Source organism: Orycteropus afer, unplaced genomic scaffold (genome assembly GCF_000298275.1).
Source record: "Orycteropus afer afer isolate SDZICR_OR568_19922 unplaced genomic scaffold, OryAfe1.0 scaffold00067, whole genome shotgun sequence".
Lineage (NCBI taxonomy): Eukaryota > Metazoa > Chordata > Mammalia > Tubulidentata > Orycteropodidae > Orycteropus > Orycteropus afer.
The window spans coordinates 3,744,869-3,763,552 of NW_006921654.1; the positions used below are offsets into that span (position 1 = coordinate 3,744,869).

Consider the following 18,684-nt stretch of genomic DNA (forward strand, 5'->3'; position numbering starts at 1 on the left):
TTGCCCAACCTTCCTTCCGAGGAGTGGCTGGTGGGTTTGAACCGCCAGCCGTCTGGTTAGCAGGCAAGTGTCTTAGCCACTATGCTACCAGATGGGAAAGTAGAACTCTGAAACTTTCCTGGGTGCTGCAGGCAATGTGGCGGGCTGAGTGAGGAGCAGTCACGTGTAAGCATCTGCATAGCCGTCCGCAGGACGGGAAGGCTCTGCTGTGGCCAGGAGTTGATCTGCCTCCTGGAATGCCTCCCCTAAATCCCTGTGCTGAGCCATACTATCCCTATACACCTCAACCCCCAGGTGAAATGGGGTTTGGGGGATTCTGGAGCCCCCTGGGGCAGGAACATCCCAGAAGGACAGCCTGTGGGCTCTGGGAATAAGGGTTTGGCTGCCTTGTCATCTGGGGCAGGGAAGGATTTTGTGAACATGTGTTCCTAACCTCTTCTAACACCTGTGGAAGCTGACATCTCCTGGGCAGATCCTAGAGCCCATCCAAGCCCCCATCACAGTAGGAAGGAAGGAGAGTTGGCCCCAAAGCCCTGAGTGTGAGGAGAGCTCTGGTCTACCACCTAGGTCCTCCTCCTCCTCCTCCTCCTCCTCCTATTGAGAGAGAAGTTCGTTTTGCAAATGCCCAAGAGTCTTAAGGACTAGAGAGCCACTATCTTCCCCTACACCTGGGATGTTGAACAGCTGGGAGGGATCCCTGCATTGACGAACACCTACTCACCTGCCAAAGGCTGGAGCTAGGTGCCAGGCTCCATCACTAGCTCCCAGCCCCATTTTGGGGCATGGCCTGGGAGGCAAGAGGTACAGTTCTGGCCTCGGTGCTGCAGAAGCCCTCTCTGCGTCTATAAAACTAGGATCCATCTACCCTCTAAGGTTCTTCCTGGCCCTGCATTCTCTAATGTTCTGAACTAAAGCCCAAGATGATTTGTCTTGGTTGCCGCCTGGAGTGGGGGCCTGTGTGCAGGCTTAGAGCTGAGGCCCAGCACTGGGGACTCTGCCAAGGTTTGGCCCAGGCCAAGTCTACTGTCTCATCCCTCTGCCTGCTATCAGAAAGGAGGCCTAATTACAGGAAGGTATGATGTGATGGTAGGCCTCTGGGTCAGGGCTGAGTTAAAAGGCTTTGGGTTCCCTAAGGAGCATCTTTGGGCAGTCAGGCTGTGCACTAGTAGAAGAGATGGGCTTTGTCTCTCTTTCTGGGCAGGGCTGCCCATGGAAGAGAGAGGACAACAGGGTGTGGCACACAGGGCTGCTGTTACCCAGGGGTCTCTGGGGTATAAATGTCACTACTCCCATTGTCATATACCCAATCAGGCAATATTGGTACAAAAGGTATCTTTATTGAGGTCCAGGGAAGAGTTAGGCACTTGGCCAGAGCAGCAGCTTAAATATGAGTCAAGCAGGCAAGGGTTAGCCATACTTGGGGCCAGGCTGGGATGGTGAAGGTATAGGACACAGGCTCTCCCCAGAGGGACAGAAGGTGGGGAAGGAGGAAGAAGAGGAGAAAGAGGATGCATAGCAGTCTGGGTCAGAGGCCTGGTCGGCTAGCCCCATGAGGCTGGGCAGGAAGCTCTGGGTGGCTGGTCTGGCAGGTAAGGGACCGGCGCTCTTGCTCCACATGCCCCTTAGGCCTAGGTCTGGGCCTCTGGCAGGGGCAGCCATGCTGGGGGCCCTTCCGAGGCCTCACTTCTTCACTTTAGCATCATAGGTGCCTGCATTCTTGTAGGCACTCACGTAGCCACTGTCATCCAAGATGTCCTGCCGTCCAGCAATGCCCTTGCCCTTGCCACTCTCATCGAAGCGCTCCTTGTGGGAGCCGGTATACTTGCTAGTGTCAGTCAGCCGTTCCACAGCACCCCCTGTTTTTGCTTTCTGTTTGGACAGAGTTCCCACAGGGGCACTCGATGAGGGAGCCCAGCCCTACCTAACCCCCGCTAAGACTCCCCACATCCTCCTCAGCGGCCACCCCAGACCAGCAGAGCACTTACGGTAACGCCCACATTGGCTGGTTCCTTGCCTGCCACCAGTTGGCAGACGGCATCGAAAGCCTCCTCTTTGCTCTTCCCTTTGAATCGCTTGGTCGCCAGCTCTTCTAGTGCCTTCTTGAACTCCTCATAGTTGATGACCCGAGCTGACTTTGCCCTGCCAGGTGTGTGGGCACCATGAATTTTCCCCTTTTCCATATCCTCCCTAGTTCTAGCCCCCAACTCCCCCGCTTTCTGGGGACATCAGAAGCAGGGACTGCCTGGGGCTCACTTGACTTTGGAGAACACAATGTCGACGTCGGTCCCTGTCACGGCCTTCCCATCAGCCACCTTGCAGTCCTTGCACAGCTTGGCCCAGTTCTTGCCGTTCATCTCTTGTCCACTCGCCTTGGGGTCACCATGGATGGCAAACTTGCGGAAGCTCTCCTCCAGCCCAGCCATGTCTGTGCTCACTGCCATGCCACCCTGCAGGGACCCACCTTGGTCATCTCACAGCCCAGCTGCCCCTCCCCTCTCCAAGGCACAGAACATCCCTGTCTTGACTGCAGAGCCTGAGTCACGGGTACTTCTGCTACATAACCTCAGAGCTGGAGCTGCTTGGGGAGAGGGGCCAGCATACAGTGTCACCCTGGGCCTCAGAGCCCAGCCCTGGCTCTGAGCAGGGTCAGAAGATGAAATCATGATGCCCACACCAGGCCAGGAACAGAGTGACACTGTCCAGAAAGATTGTGAGGGCAGCAGCTGGGGCCATGGCTTTGTCTGCCCCTGGCACAAGGCCTGCTAGGGTGGAAGTGAGGGTGGCAGAGCAGGCCCCTCCCTCCCTGGGAGCTCCATGCCAAACTGGGTCAGGGCCAGGCTGCTGGTTGGGCAGGTATTGAGTGAGGACAGTGTCTCTGTAAGGTCATGAGGACCAACAAGACCCAACCCAGGCCTGAGAAAGGAGCCAGAGCCTGGGCAGGGGTGAGTGCCCTAGGCAGGGGTGCAGCTGGCCCAGCCGTGACCTTGTTACTATTTGCTGTTAAACAAAAACATGAGGGGAGCGGGAGCTTGGGGCTGGCCTGGCCACAGTTTGTGAAGCCTGGAGACAGTTGCTAAGGGAGGGTGGTGCTGCTTGGAGAATGTTGCTAAGGGCAGGATGGTGTCAGGGCGGCGCAGGGAGAAGCTCCCAGTGCTGCTGGGCTGGGCTGGGCTAGGGAACAGGGGCCCACGGGTGGGGCAAGCCAGCACTCCCAGTACCTGGGGCACAACCGTGGCTTCCTGGCCCCTTGCCACCCATTGGGGCTGTAACCTCCTGGTGTGTGGAGCTGAGGAGGAGCAGAAAATTGGGGGGCTACCCTGGGTGAAGGCTGTAGAATTACCAGTCCAAGAGGCATGTTGGCGAGTGAGACTGTGCCTTGGCACTGTCATCCTTGCGTCTACGCCCTGCATTGAAGCACACTTTCCCAGTGTCCATGCCTTCGGCTCTTTCTTGAGGCCCATGACCACACCCTGAGCACCGCCATGCCAGTCCTCACTCCCACAGCCTTGTACTGCATCAGACACACTCAGCCCTGGTCCTCCACACCCTTCACTTGCACCCTCCAACTACACCCTTAACCTGGTACTGAGGCCTTCTGACCGGCCCCACCCTCAGTACTGCAGTAATAATTGACCATGCACCCTCCACGGCTCCCCTACACCCTCTCCTGAGACTCCCCCCTCCATAATATCCTCATCTTTTGCGATAAAGTGTCTCTCCGCACCCACCCCCAGCCTCACTGCAGTCCCCTGGTCAGCTCTGCACCCGAACTCCCTCCACCTTCTACAGCCCTGTGCTGGAGCCGCCCTGGCCACACCCTCAGCCCAAATGGCAAGACCCTCCATCCACAGGCCCGCAGCCCGCAGCCTTCACTGGGACCAACCACTGTCTCAACAACTCACTCCCTCTCCATACATCCGCAGCCCTGGCCACACCCTCAGAAACCCTTCCTTCTATCCAACTCCCACAGCCCTACGCAGTGACCACACACTCAGCCCCGCAAGGAGGGCCTTCCCCCCCCCCCCGTGACCACACCCACAGGCTGACATTTCCAGACTCCCAGGTACTGTGCTGAGATCCACTGGGTTGAAACTTCCAGGCCCACACCCACTTTTCACTGCAGCTCCCTGACTACATCTTAGTCTGGCCCTGCAGAGCCCCCAGTAACCATCTTTTACTTCTGCCTTTTATCCTGGAGCCCATGGTGCCCCTAGCTGTGTTCCTGCCCACCATCTTTCACTACTACTGTTCCCATACTGAAAGCACCTTTTCCAGTGACCACACACACCCATTGCTAGGTCGCTGTTTCTGGGCCTGTGAACGAACACCCATAGCTCCCCAAGTGCAGTGAGCGCTGCAGGACCACAGCCCCAGACCCACAGTACTGCTCTCCTGGCCTCTGTCTATACTGCAACCTCCCGCCGGGGCCCCACAGCCCAGCATTTGCTTTGTTCCCGAGCTTAGACAATACAGGATGCTTGTCCAAGGGAGCTGGCAGGATCCAGCGTCTAGTGCTCACTCCTGTCTGTGGGAAGATGGAGCCGTGTGGTACTCTTGGGGCTGCTCAGGTGGAGCCAGGTCGCAGGCCGTCGTTCCAGGGGTCTGCAGGCCATGGATGGAGCGGCCACGCCCGTGGACTGCGGCCACCTGCTCGCTCCCGCCGAGACAGCTGGAGTCTTCAATCAGCCAGATCAGGAGGTGAGGGTGGGGGTTGGGGGGAAGGCTGAGGCCTGGGCAGGGCCGCTCAGCTGGCGTCCCAGGCTCGGTATCAACAGGGGTTGGGACCCTCCCAGGCTGCTCCTCCCCCACCCTCTTATCATGCAGGGCTCTGATTAGGGTGGTCGGCGCCTGGGTCTCCTACCGGCTTCTACCTCGTGGCTACTCCTGCAGTGCACGTTCGGATGGACAGAAGGACGCAAGAACGGACCGAGACGCGGGAGACCAGGCGGCTCCGCAGCTCTGCTCCCTGCCGGCTCTGAGGCGGGACTGCAACCCGGGCGGCTCCACCGTATTATCCCCTGTTTCTCCGTCTCCATAGAGACAGAGTCCCACCCCCGGGGCTGTCTCCGCGGGAGAGTGACCAAGGTCACGCTGGCCCCGCCCACCAGTCCCGCCCACCAATCCCCGCCCTCTCGCCGTTCCAGGTTCCGCGGGGGCGGAGCGAATCCCGAGGCCTCATCCTGCGGCTCCGGGGCAGTTCGGGTGCTCTTCATCTTGCGGTGGCCCCCTGACCTGGGTTCAGCCCAAAGTTCAAAACGAGCTCCCATCTCCAGGGGCGCTACAAGCAAAGAACGATTGGGAAGTGGAGCGGGCAGGACAGTTCCCCAGTGATGGGGGGGTCTGGAACTGGCTCTAGGACACACTTCTCAGCTGAACGTGGCCATCTCCCGGCCACAACTCCCGCTTTCTCCAGCGTAGGGGCCGGACTCCGGCCACTGGGTTAGGGAGGGGACAATTGATGAACCATGCATCTCAGTAACCGACGGCAATCCTGGGGCCGAGAACAACTGGACGCACGGGGTCGGTGCCTGCCTGTTAGCTCCACCCTCCCGCTTCTGGCCCCGCAGCCTCTGCTACTTTTGCTGCCTCCGGAGCCCAAAGACCACCCCCCCCCCTTGAGTAAATCCTATCTTCGCCAAAAATGGCCTCTTCGCGGTAGCCTTCCACGACCTTTCCCAGTCCGGAGTCCGCCACCTGAGCGTCTCCGTTCCTCGTGTGCCCCACACCGTACAGGGGTCCACCGGGGACGGTCTGCTTCCCAGAGGGCCCGTGGCCTTCGCTGTAAGAAAGCAAGCATCAGTCCGCAAAAGCATAAAAAAGTTTATTGGAGCATCCTGGCCGGTGGCGCAGGTATTGCTGAAGGAGGGGAGTCGCGCCGGCCTCAGGTGCCCCTAAAGTGCACTCGGTGCGGCAAGGGTAGGCTGTTGCATAGAGTCAGGCAGCCGCTGCCCTTCAGCCCTCCTAGCTCTCCCCGGGGCCAGGCAGGCTCGGCTCCGGGCCGCCCCCGGACCCGGGCTCGCCACTGCTCGGGCTCAAGAAAACCGCTGGCGCTCGCGCCTGCGGCGCCAGCCCGCGCTCTTGGAGCCTGGCCCCGGGCGCAGCCAACGCGGCGCTGCCCAGGCGCGTCTGCGCCACTGGAATTTCGTCCATGGACTCGGCCGAAGTGGAGCGGTAGGTGCGCGCAGAGCCAGTGACTGGCACCGGACTGGCGGCGCCCGCGGAATCAGACGAAGAACTTGAGGGGCGGCCCGAAGCCCGCGACCCTGCGGAGGTGGAGGGAACCTGAGCTTGGGGCTCCGACTCGCTCGGGCCCCACCTTTCGGTCCTGGGCGCCCCCCGAGCGCGATCTAGACGGTGTGACGCTCACCGGGCAGCCGCGGCGGCGACAACTCCAGGGTCCCGGAGGCCGGCACTTTATACACGCGCCGCTTCCTCTTTTTCTGCAGAGACAGAGGGGACACTAGGCGACCCTTTCCTAGGTCCCCGTATCACCAAAAAGCAGCGGCGGGGCGGCGTGGTTACAGGGTTCGTCCCCACCCCCTCCACCTGGATAGGGGGCTAGTACTGTCCCTCCTACCTGGGGTCGGATCCGGGGAGGGAGAGCCTCTGCGGAGGAGGGCAGTGCAGGCTGTGCTTGGCCGCGGGTAGCAGAGATCCGGGAGGGGCTGCAGGCGAAGTGGGGGAGAGAGCTTGACGGGTATGCCCCTAACCCCGCAGCTGGAGCCCACACCCAAGCCTCCCCCTCTAGCAGACAGGAAGGGGCTGGACCCAGACCCGTGCGTGAGCCTTCTCCTTCGCCCCACCTTGGACTGCCCGACGCGGTAAGGAGAGAGGCCCAGACTGCACTCACCCGACATTCACCGCTGTAGGCCGGGCCTGGCCAGGGGCATCCCGGCGCACGTGGCTGAAAGTCCGCAGGTAGAACTCCAGGTCCTGAGGAAGGTGAAGGTCGGGGAGGCCAGGAGGCCCGGGTAGATCCAGGGCCTTCTGGGTCCTGAGCCCACCCAACTCCTGGCATGCCCTCAATGACCTCTGTGGCATCATGAGGGTGGTGCAGCCCACACCAGGTGACACATCAGAAAGGGTGACATCAAAATGAGTGTCTATAAAATTTTTGTGCAATGTTTCAACAGAAATTTATCTTTGATAAACATCTCTATAGTTAAACAACAAAAACATTTGTTGTAAGCCCAGTTCATATGTAAAGGTAGTTATACCTCCTATTGCCCTTCAGAGATACTGTGTTTGTCACAAATGAAAGGTTTGTAACAACCCTACCGGAAGCCAGTCTATGGGTACCATTTTCCCAACTGCATGTACTCAATTCATGTCTCTGCGTCACATTTAGGTAATTCCACAATATTCCAAACTGTTTCATATGCTCTTGCCTATATTATATGTAAATATAACTTTTACATGCACTGGGAAACCAAAAAAAAAAAAAAAAAAAATTGTGATTTCCTTTATTACAATATTGCTGTATTGCAGTGGTCTGGAACTGAACCTGTAATACCTCCGAGGTCTGCCTGTAGCAATGCCAACAAGGCTGACAATTTAGGCTCGTTTTATTTTTGAACTTCTAATGAAAGGTTCAAAGTCAGAGCTATCATTATTACCCAATTACAATGATGCTTTGAATCACATGGTTTTGTGTGCATATGCTACAGGCACACAGTTTCTATAGTCACTGATTTTGTCATTTTTCTGGTAGTTTAGCCACAATTTAGCTGTAATAAGTATTTGTGAACCTACATCAATACCTTTGTTGAGAATGAAGGAGTAATTAAAAATGACAAAAATAAAAATAAAAAGCTTCTGCTCAGTTACTAATAATGTTACTGTTGTCGGACGCGACTCATAGCGACCCCTCCTTGGGTTTCCGAAGCGGTATCACTATGGAAGTGGATTCCCTCATCTTCCTTCTGAGGAGTGGCTGGTGGGTTAGCAGTCAAGTGCCATAGGCACTATGCTACCAGAGCTCCCAAGAATGTCACTAATAATGCTGTAATTCAACGTGGAAAGATTTTACAAAACAATTTTGTTAGTGTTCATATAACGTAACAACTGTTACATTATTCTATGATTAAAATTGATACTAATTATAAAGGATACTGTATTGTGTGGTTCAGGAGGAAGTTCATAGGGGAGTAACACCACAGGTTATCACACCGGGTGACACCAACTCTAGTGACACCACTGCTCTATGGGAGGTCTGGGCACTGTCCCCCCAAACCCCTCTGCTAAAAAGATCTGAGACTCAAAATAGCCATTTTGGATCTTAACGGGTCCCTGTGATCCTCCTTCCTTTCATCTAGTGAAACCCCACTTCCTCCAGGAAGGCTGCAGCCCGTGGACCAATACTCCCAGGCTAAAGCTGTGCTGGATGCCGGTGGGAGGTGTGGTAGAGGCTCTCAGAGCTGCCCCCTCAGGCTTCCGGCCCCTCCCAGAGCAGCAGCCTCTGCACTGTATTCTGCCCCAGGAGCTGAGCAGCCATTCCCAGGCCAGAGTGTGCACCGCAGCCTGTGTGGGCAGGCCGGCTCCTGCAGAGCTCGGGTCGGGGTACACCTTTCACCCTCACAAAGGGTGAGGGCTGATGGGGGTGGGATATGGAAGGCAGAAGGTGGTGGGGATCCAGGAGCAGGCTCATGGGGGAGCTGGTTTTGTAACATCCCTGGATCCTCCAAGCGACCCTGGGGGCAGCCGACCCAGCCCTCAAAAGCCAAAGAGCCCAAGGTCTCAGCTCTCTGTAAATTAGGACAAGCACACGCCCCCCTTCCTCTGGGTGGGCCTCCCTCAGATCATGTGCAAATGGACAGAAATGCTGTTGCTGCAGACAAATCTGGCCCCGAGGTCTAGGCTGTCAGTGCAGAAGCCTAGGCTTGCATCCCAGCCCACAGGGCAGGCCCCAACTACGCCCCCAAGGGCTGCAGGTGAGGAAACAAGAAACTAAAAGGCCAAAGCCAAGGAAAGACGAAGTGTGGAAGGTGCGGGGCGGAGCCAGGACGAGGCCCCGCCCCCGCCCAGCAGCCCCGCCCGACAGTCTGTGCACTGGGGAAAAGGGCTCTGGGACAGCTGTCACTTGCTCGGCAACCATTTCCATGGAGACCGAGGCGTCCTGACTAATGCAGAAAGGACATTGTAGCAGCAACGCCGTCTCTAAAACAAGCTTATGTTTGGGGGCAACGGCTCCAGGGAGGGGCACCTCCCGCATTCCTGCTCAGGGTGGGGGTGGGGAGGAGGCCATATCTGTGGGACAGAGCCCAGCCGGCCACTGGCTGCCCACACAGGAGCAGAGACCGCAGCCCTGGACAAGCCCGTGCCCAGAATGGCCTTCTGGGGAGAGGTGTGGGGGTGCCAGCCTGTGCAGACGAGCCATGTAAAAGAGGAAGGGCTAGAGGCCATGCTGCCTGGGGCCTCAGGGCAATCCTCCCCCACACCTTGTCCTCCTCATGTGGCCCAGGGCCCAGCACAGAGGGGCAAGGCGACCCTGGTACTCCTGGGCTCTGTGAGGGGCCACAGCAGCGGCAGAGAATGGAGAATAATAGAGCATGAGGGGCCGGGAGAGCCAGCTGGAGAAGTCCGAGGGTGTCACCAGGTGTCCCCACTCAACCCTTCCCCCAGCACAGCTATCCCTAGGATCCTCCACTAGGGACCTTCAAAAATGTGCACATTCCTGAAGGGACCATGGCACCTCTCAGCCTGAGCTCTTTCTGTAAAATGGGACAAACACACCCGTCCTCCCTCTGGGTGGGCCTCCCTCAGGTCACCCGCAGTGGGACAGGAGAGTTGAAATTAAACGCCCATGCTGCCGCCACATTTGGCCCCAAAGTCTAGGCAGTCAGTGCAGGGCAGAGGCACCGAGGTCCTGGCTGGGAAGCCTTGCGAACTCCCGAGTCTCTCACCCTCAGTCTACTCTGTGAGGTGGGGATACCATTCTACCATTCCACTGCATGGCTGCCAAAGTGTTTACATGATGGGGGGGGGGTACAACAGGTAGGGCAGGGTCTGCACTTCCCCAGCCCTGTCCAAGAGCTCTAGCCTGGCAGCTTGGCCCGCAGGCAGGGTCAAGCCCTGCTGATGACAATAGGAGAGGGTGGGTCCCAGCACTCCCCCCATCCGCCCACCAGCCTGTGTTTGTGTCCAGTTGCCATGAAGACTCAGGATCCAGGGCTCGGCCTTCCCAAGCAAGGCCTGCCTGGGCCCCCTGCTTTCCCAGTCCCTGGGGGCTCCGAGGACTGGACACCCCCCACCCCCAGCTGCTGACCTCAGGAAGCTGTAGGGCGTGGGAACGAGGATACTCTGGCCAGCAGCTGGGCTGGCCAGGCTGAAGCCTGAGCTAGGGGACTGAAGCGGTAGCTTCCTGGTGCAGAACGTTTGCAGCATGGCATAGGGGCCAGTTCCTGCCTGTGGGCTGTTCAAAGGACTGGCTAGAGTAACTGGTATAAGGGCTCAGGGTCGCAGGTGGAGAACGGCTGGGCCACCCCTCTCCACTCGCAGCCCCCACCTGCCCACTTCCAGCCTCCCACATTCCGTGCCCTTCAGCACATGCCTGTAGCCTGGATGGGCTCGTACATGGGCTCTGGGAAATGCAGGGCTCCCTCGGCCCTGCCCACGCTTGAGCAAGTGGGCTGGTTGAGGCTTGGCCCAGACCCATCACTAGAGCAGGTTTGCTTCCCTTTGCCCTGTCTCCTAACTGGCTGCTTGTTACACGGCCCACTGCACCTGACACACCCAGGCCCCGTGTCCCACCCGCTCACCCTCTGGGCCACCTCTATACCTGAATGGGCTGCATCTTGGGGGGACATGACTCCAGCTTCCTGTGGGCCCCCTCTGCCTCCTGTGGTGGGCGGTGCTGCACGATGTACTCATAGGTGGTAAGCCTGTGCCACACTGGGGGTCGGAGAGGGGAGGGCTCAGCGCAGCGGAGAGTGACTCCAGAATTGAGAAGGGCAGGGAAGGCCCCCAGCTCCGGGCTGAAACCACTGGCTCATGTCCAGGTGAGAACTGCCACCGCAGAGAGCCGGCAGCAGGACGGGACGGGGCTTCAGGGCCGTGCAGCCCAACGGGCGCCGCCCTGCACCTCAGGAGCCTGGCCCTACAAGGCAGGTGCGTGGGGACACTTACTGAGATAGACGTGGAAGCAGAGCAGGTGGCCCAGCAGGGCTGTGGAGAGCAGGCCTAGAAGGATGAGCAGCGCAGCCAGCGCCAGGATGGCCGGAGCCCGGGTCTCCACGGGGGCCGCGGGCAAGAACACGAACCACACATCTGTGTGATTCTTCAGGACTGCAGGGCACAGGCAGCCTGCACTCAGCCAGAGCTGGGACCCATGACCAGGACAGGCCTGGGCTGAGGGGGCACAGGCTTGAGCACAGACTGACCTTCAAAGTGGTGGTTGGTGCGCAGCCGCATGGGGTTGACAAAGAACTCAACAAAGACATACGTGGCCACCAGCACAAGGAGCAGGACACCCAGCAAGGCTGACGCTACACTGTGTAGAAAGAGCCTGGGCCCAGTGGTGGGCGGCTGTCAGCACTGGGTGCCTCAGCTTGCCAAGGGCCCAGGGTCTGCAGGGACCCATGCTGGGCTGGGGAGAGGGCTTCAAACCCCACAGCCGCAGCACTTCTGGAAGCCAAAGGTACTGGGGCAAGGCTGAGGTGGGCGGCCACACCAGCAGGCTGCCCTCCTTTCCTTCAGTCAGGATGGTGAAAGACCCCAAACCCACCCTCAGGCAACCCAATCAGAACCTGTTAGGAGCTGGCTCTCATTTGCAGCACACACGGACACACCCTCACCCCTTATCCGCAGGTGCAAGGTCCCTGGCCCATGCCCTCTGACCCGCACGTCCCCAGGACCCGTGCTCCGGCCCGTTCTCACCGGTAATTTCTTTCCCCCACGCAGTTGTTGAGCCATTTGCAGTGGTGGTCGAAGCCGCACACACACTTGTTGCAGGCGCTGCAGTGTTTGGAGCGAGCGCTCCTGCCGGGAGAGAAGTACAAAGTGGTTGGTGGGCTCGCCCGGCCCTTCGTGACCCTAAAGCTGGGGTGGTGTGGGTCCAAGTGGAGGGGGGACACTGAGCCAGGAGCTGGGCTCCCACCAGGCGCCACCGACCACGAAGCGCGGCAACCAGGAGCGCGCGCGCCCTCTGGCGGCACCGCAGTCACCCGGCGGCGGCAGCAGCGCTTCCGAAGAGCTGGGGACTGGATGAGTTCCCAGGGTACTACCACCAGGGCAGAAGGGGCTGGACGGCATTATGTTGCCCTGCACCGGGACTGCGCACCTGGGGGATGGTGGTGAGGGCAGTGAAACGGAAAAGGGGCTTCCTTTCCAAGCAAGGTCCCCTGTGCCAAGCCAGGAGATGGATGCAGGTCCGGGGCCAGGGAGGACAGCCAGGCTGAGGGACTTGGGCCTGCACAACTCTGACTTCATCAGTTTTTGGGTTCCCATTTGCCTGCCAATTCATGGGAAATTTTTTTTTCTAGAAACCTTCAGTCTATCTGGGCTCATCCAAAGGGAGCAAGCTGACAGCTGCAGGGGAGTTTCAGGGTAGCTCCTCGGGGGCCCAGATGGGGTGGAGGCCCCACAAAGGCGGCAGGTGGAGATGGCTACAGTAGACGATGGGCAGTGACTCAGGGAAGACCCAAGGGGGTGTTCAAGAGTGGACACGACCCTCTTCCTCAGAACGGGCTGGGGCCTGGAGCCCTGGAATGGGTGGCAGTCCCCAGAGAAGGCACTCAGGACAGAGTGCAGAAGCTGGACTGATGGTCTGATGCTGAGTCCTTAGCACCATAACACCTTTGGCTCTTTTTCTCCCTGTGGACAGATTCCTTTAACAGGCTGACTGGGTCTCTGGGTTAGAAGTGTGGAGCCAGCCTTGGACCATCCCCAATCACCTACCTGAGGCTGGGTAGCTAGGAAGCTCCAGGAAGGTAGGAAGGGCCCTAGGGAGGCAGTCTAGGCCAGCCAGGGGTGTGTATGGGCTCTGCACATTCTGACTGCTCTCCCCACTAGCTGTGTGACCTGGAGCAAGTCACTTGGCCTCTCTGGGCCTCAGATTCCTCATGGGTAAAGGAAGGGAACAGTATCAGCCTAGAGCCCAGGCAGACTCTGCTACTCAACAGGTGAGCTGAGGTGAGCCTGACTGCAGGTGAGCCTCTGGGCCTTCTGGGAAGTGAGAAAGCTGCTGCCCACCTTGCAGGAGGGGTGTACAGTGAGTCGTCAAGCATTAACCTGCCTCAGCCCCTATCTAGGGATGCTTGGGAGAGGGGGCAGGGGAGAGGAATATGTCACTGGCAGAGTTAGTTGTGGCAGCATCAAATGTTTCCTACTCTAACTCTGCTGGAAACGGTCTTCCTCATCTTCTGTTTCCAGTCACTTCAGGGACTGGATTCTTGACAGTGTAACACACGAGGGTACTGAGGGGTCAAGACGTTGGTAGAGCCCCGTGCATTCCCTCCACCTTGAGCCCCAGCCGGGATCCCTGGGCACGCTCACTGTCTGCACACCCCCTGGTCCATGTGTACTCACACATCCACGTCACACAGGTTGCAGTGCAGATCTTCAATGACATGTGCGTGCTGACTACGGTTGAAGAGGGGCAGGGGCCCTGTGTAGCTCTTGTCCCGCACGTTGGCATCAGCTGGATCGATGGAGACAGCAGTCAGGTGCACCACAAGGTGGCCGGCAAAGATGGCACCCATGCACTGGCCCATCAGGTTAAAGACTCTCTTCACACTCTGCTGGCTGGGAGCCCTGCACCTACCTCCTGCAGCCTGGGAACTGCTGTCCACTCTACTTCCCCTGTCTCCTCTCTGCCTGTGCCATCTCTTACTCCAGCCCCCAAGAGCCACCCCATTGGACTCCTGTGCCCAAGATAGAAGAGGAGAGGGCCCATCTGGTCATGGAATTCACGAACCAGCACTGCCTGCCCACCTGCCTCTCAGAAGCCTAACCTCAGGGACCTGGCCTCACTGCTCTAGACCTGGCTCAGACCCTGGCTGGTCTGCTTTCAGATTCTAAATGGTGAAAGGAGACTGTAAGAGATCACCTCCAAAGGCCCAGGAACCCAAAGTTTAAGTTCTGAGCTTCTGTATCTTGCTTTCACAGGAAGTCAGCTTGGACAGGGAAACCACCACCCCTCCCAGCAGCTAGGCCACATGGAGAATGACCTGCAGACAGAGGCTCTCACACCTGCTGCCTCCCCCACCTGGAGTCCTGACATGTCAGGGGCAGTATGGCTCGTTCCTAGGGCTAAAACGCAGCTCTTCTAGGTCCTGTCTGCTCAGTGATTGGACCAAATGCTGGGGATGAGTATGCTGGCAATCTGCAGCAAAGCCCGAGTGTGTAAAACCCACTAACAGTTCCACCCAGGCAGCCACCTTCCATCCTTCCATGATGGTCCATCATCCTGTTACAAGCCAGACCTTAATCCTTCCATCATCCATTATTCCTCCCTCATTCTGCTCCATCTATCATCCAATCCGGTTCCCCCCTTCCTCCTCCAACTCCTTGCAGCCAAGTTCCTGTACATGTCTGCAGGAGCCAGGTTCTGCCCTACAATGCTGTACCACAGCTGGCAAAGAATACCAGTGGCCCACCAGTGACCTCTCTGTCCATGGCCAATGCCATGGGTCAGGCCTTCACACTCCTCCTGTCTGGCTGCCCTTGAGTCTGCCTTTCACATGGCTCCCAGATAATCTTTCAAAAACTTAAGGGCCTCCCTGCTTAAACTCCTTCAATACCTCTCATTCTCTCTCAAGTTAAAGTTCACTCTTCACCTCAACGTAAAGGACTCTTTGCTTTGGTTCTTCCCAAGTCTCTCCACTTTCACCAACTACTGTTTCTCACCATTTCAGCCTCTCTCCAGACACAATGACATGGGCAGCCGGTCAGTTTCCCACCTGTCCCACGCCTTCTCCCACCCCAGCCCTGGGTCATTCACTCAGCTGTTTGTCTCGGTGCCAGACACTGACTGGAGGGATGCAGCAGGAACACAACAGACCTGGTCCTTAGCCCCTAAGGGCCTTCCATCCAGTGGAAAACACTACTCAAATAATGACAGTGAAGAGAGTTTGAGAGACTACGCAAGTTTGGAATGGGGTGGCCTTGGTTAGCCTGAAGGAGTCAGGAAGTTTTCCCTGAGGAAGTGTCATCTCAGCTGAGACCTGGAGAAAGGACAGAAAGCAGGGACCAGCCATGTAATGTAAAAAGGAAAAGAGTTTGACTTGTGGCTGCCGGGAGCAGGCAGAGCCCCAACCAAGGGGTGGCTAACACGTGCTCCAGCTCAGAGATGCCCTGCAAGCAGGGGGGCCCCGTCACCAACTTCTGGCTTTTTAACCGAAATCAGAAATCTGGATTTTGTTAGGAGATTTCCCAATATTTAAATGTTGACAAGGAAATCAAGAAGTTTAAATGCACATAGGGTGACGATCTCCAATCTGCAAGTCCTTCCCTGACTAGAGGCTGAGCAGCCCAGGCTGAGGCCTAACTAATCTTTTCAGCCTTAGGGCCCAGGCCTGTTCCAGGGGAGTACCCTGGTACACACCACTACCTCAGCTCATCCCTCAGGAGCCTGCAAGAGTCGGCTGTAAAATGAAGGCTTTGCTGGAAGGAGAACTGTCCAGACTTGGGAACAGGGTGCCAGCCTGGGGGCTCCGCGAGCCTCCACAGTGCCCAAAGCAGACAGACACCGAATGTGGAAAGGACGAAACCCTCAAAGCTATCCCATGTTCTCAGTCAGGCTGCCCAAGAGCCAGGGCCCACGCCTCCTCGCGTCAGCACACACTCTCCCTAGGATACAGCATAGCCAGCAGGCACCCAGTGATGAGGCAGAAGCGGCATTAGGATCCCAAAGCCGACCACGGCGAAGAAGAGGTACAGCAGCCAGGCCGCGATCTGCAGTGGGTGAGGAGGCCAGCTCCACCCGTTCCGGCGCGACCGCTGGCCCTGCAGCTCCGGGGAGGGCCCGCTGGCCTGAGCAGACGCCGTCCACACGCTCTTCTCGGGGGCCGTCTTGTTGGAGGGCTTGTTGCAGATGTTCATCTCCAGAGGGAGGGAGGAGGGAGCGCATCAGCCTGAGCAGTCTAGCTTGGAGCCCAGGCCCCACCCTGTGGGGGCCTGGGGCCGCCCCAGCTACTCTGCAGGGCCACCTAGGGCCCCAGTGTGATGCAGATGGTAGGGGGTAGAGGGTGCTAATTGGGTGACGGTCTCCAGCTATAGCCAGGACAAGGTAGAAGGGTCCAGGGTTTAGTCAGGACAGTGTGGCTGCCTGTTACTCAAAGTGCTCTGTCTCCACAGCCATCAAAATCAAGCCCAGTAAGACGCATTCCCATCTGGTAACAAGAGCAGGCTGGCCAGAGAATGAGAACACATGCTGATTCTGTTCGGATTAGTCACCTCTGTCCTGAGGACCAACTACAAATGCAGAGAGGGCCCCTAGCCCTTTCAGGGGAACCAGGAGTGGGGTGCTAAGAAAGGGGGCCTACCCCTCAGCAGTTCCTTTAGGACTGGGGGACCCCGACCCATCTCTTCTGTGCGTCAGTGGGCTTCTTGCTGGGAGGGGCTAGCACGTGGGAGAGAGGGGAGGGGTCCCGTTTGGTTCCTTTTAACAGAGGAAATGACCGCATATCTCCAAGTTAGTGTGGGCCTGGTCAGGGCGAACAGAAAGGGCTGGTGCCCTTTGCCGAACTGAGGGAGCCCAGGGAAGGCAGGCTGCGGCCAGAGCCCTACCCACCAGGTGGCAGCAAACCTCCCTATCCCTGCCACCCTTCAGCCCAAGAGCTGGCTCGGTGGCCAAAGTTACACGCAGGGCGAGCAAAGGTGAGTCTGTCCTTACAGGAGGAAGAGCCCCCCTGCCCCAGGATCTCCTAGGCCTAAGGTGGGGCTAGAGCTCAAGCAGGCAGTGCCACATCTGGGAAGACAGGCCAGCTAGGAGCTCGGGACAAAACCCTGGCAGCTGGGTTCTCCTCTCAGGAGCCCATGCCTGTGGGCAGGGGGTCTAAGGCAAAAGGGTACAGCAGACCCCACTACAGCACCTCTGCCTGGAACGCCTTCCCTATTTCTCAGCCCAACAAAAGGGAATTGTCCTTCAGAGCCCACTGCAAATGTCCCATCATCCAGGAAGCCTTTCCTGATGCTCCAAGTGAACTCAGAGGGCCTTTGAGCCTGTGCCATCCCTGGGCCGGCCTCCCTGTTAGGCCAGCTTCCTCCAAGGGCAGCAAATGTGCTGTGATTCGTTCTCCTCTCTCCCCCAACCCCACCCGGGCCAAGCGCCCTGAACTGACCTTGTGTGTAGTAGGTGCTAGGTAAACATTCGCTGACTTGAGAACATCTGAAATCAAAGGAAAGGTGGGAGTGGTCAGTGATGTGGAATTATCTGGCCCAAAGCCATCTGGCACCCTCTGTCCTACCTTTAATCTTTCTACCCAGGGGCAGATTACCCAATAAGCAAGGTAAGCTTATTATTCACTACCGATTAATAAGTAAGCACAAGTAAGCCCGTGCTTACCTTTCTTACTGGGTACTCTGTCCTTGTCAGGGGTTGTACATTTGAAAAAAGGCTTTAATTCGATGGATACCAGCCATAATCAGAATATTTGATGTGGTGAAAAGAAGTGTAATTGTTCACTACAGATTAGTAAATAAACACAAGTGACCTGCCTTGCTTACTGGGTAATCTGCCACTACTTCCACCCCTGCCCTCATTCCACACAGCCGCCCCTTGCCTGGCTAGGACCAAACAATCACACTCAGCCACTCCGCCCTTCATCCCACCAGAGGCTCAAGCCAGGCACATCTGAAGTCACCTCTGAGTAGCCTCAGCTCAAAGTGAAACAGAGTGATCTCAGTTTTCACCCAGGACCCAAGCAGATTCCTTTGAATGGCCTGTCTTTACTCAGCAGCAGCAGAAGGTGGAAAAAGAAGCCTAGCTTTGGAGGTTCAACTCCAGGCTTTGCACTTATGGGCTGTGTCCCGGTAAGCTTCTCTCAGGGACTGAGTTCCTTCATCCAAAAACGGGGGTGGCATGTATGGGTAACGCCCTGACACATACATGGCAGCTGAGTGGCAGAAGTTATGTTTCCTTCAAACAGCTCTCTGGCCCCTCCCCATCTGTCCTGCCCCAGGCCTCTGCACCTGGATATTCTCCAAGGTGTGAGTCCAAAGTGATGAGGTCTGCTGGAGTTGTTCTCTTAAGTCAGTAGCTCAGAAGGAGCACATCTCCATATGCGCTGGGCCACTGATCAAAGGTGACAAAGGTGATCAAAAAGCTGGTATCACTTTCTTTTCAATGTTCCCAGATGTAGCAAATCTTTGTCCTCTGAGAGTGGACTTAATCTTTGGAAACAGTCAAAGGTCATTCAGGTTAAGCCTGTGAATACAGTTAAGCTGGTCACTGGCTCTTCCCTAAGATTTGCGTATCAGCTCTGCAGGGACACCAGCTCCAGGGCAACCACCTTGAAGGGAACCATGGAATCTGGTTCCTAAGTTCTGGCTTTCCTCTTGTCATCCCCACAATGAAAAGCCTATGACTTGAAGATATTTCCAGAAAGAGAAGCAGAGGGCTAGGACTGCCCTGTCCCTGCTGCCCAGGGGTGGGCAGTGGCCAAGGCATGCCCCGTGCTGCCTCACGCCCGACTCTGACTCCAAATCAGGGCACTCCCAGCCCAGGGGTCCCAGCTGCCTGAGACT

The 18,684-nt window shown here is 57.5% G+C and overlaps 2 protein-coding genes across 2 annotated transcripts; both read right to left on the reverse strand.

Moving 5' to 3' along the window:
- Window positions 1-1,680: 1,680 nt before the first annotated feature.
- TPPP3 (tubulin polymerization promoting protein family member 3) lies at window positions 1,681-2,441 on the reverse strand. Its single transcript, XM_007940251.2, has 3 exons — window positions 2,254-2,441; window positions 1,986-2,139; window positions 1,681-1,869 (listed from the first exon to the last, which is right to left on the reverse strand). Exons 1-3 carry the CDS (start codon window positions 2,439-2,441, stop codon window positions 1,681-1,683), a joined length of 531 nt encoding a protein of 176 aa, XP_007938442.1.
- A 3,520-nt stretch (window positions 2,442-5,961) lies between these two features.
- Window positions 5,962-16,038, reverse strand: ZDHHC1 (zinc finger DHHC-type containing 1). Its single transcript, XM_042780881.1, has 10 exons — window positions 15,796-16,038; window positions 13,525-13,700; window positions 11,875-11,976; window positions 11,379-11,503; window positions 11,125-11,283; window positions 10,778-10,890; window positions 6,851-6,933; window positions 6,578-6,665; window positions 6,368-6,440; window positions 5,962-6,263 (listed from the first exon to the last, which is right to left on the reverse strand). The coding sequence occupies exons 1-10, from the start codon at window positions 16,036-16,038 to the stop codon at window positions 5,962-5,964; spliced, it is 1,464 nt and encodes a 487-aa protein (XP_042636815.1).
- Between the last annotated feature and the right edge of the window lie 2,646 nt (window positions 16,039-18,684).

Coding starts and splice junctions, on each gene's coding strand:
- TPPP3 (XM_007940251.2), bottom strand. CDS start 2,441: ATGGCAGTGAGCACAGACATGGCTGGGCTGGAGGAGAGCTTCCGCAAG. Junction 2,140..2,253: donor ATTGTGTTCTCCAAAGTCAA/GTGAGCCCCAGG, acceptor CACACCTGGCAG/GGCAAAGTCAGCTCGGGTCA. Junction 1,870..1,985: donor CAGCCAATGTGGGCGTTACC/GTAAGTGCTCTG, acceptor CTGTCCAAACAG/AAAGCAAAAACAGGGGGTGC.
- ZDHHC1 (XM_042780881.1), bottom strand. CDS start 16,038: ATGAACATCTGCAACAAGCCCTCCAACAAGACGGCCCCCGAGAAGAGC. Junction 6,934..10,777: donor CCAAGATGCAGCCCATTCAG/GTATAGAGGTGG, acceptor CACCTTCCTCAG/GACCTGGAGTTCTACCTGCG. Junction 6,264..6,367: donor GTCGCCGCCGCGGCTGCCCG/GTGAGCGTCACA, acceptor CCACCTCCGCAG/GGTCGCGGGCTTCGGGCCGC.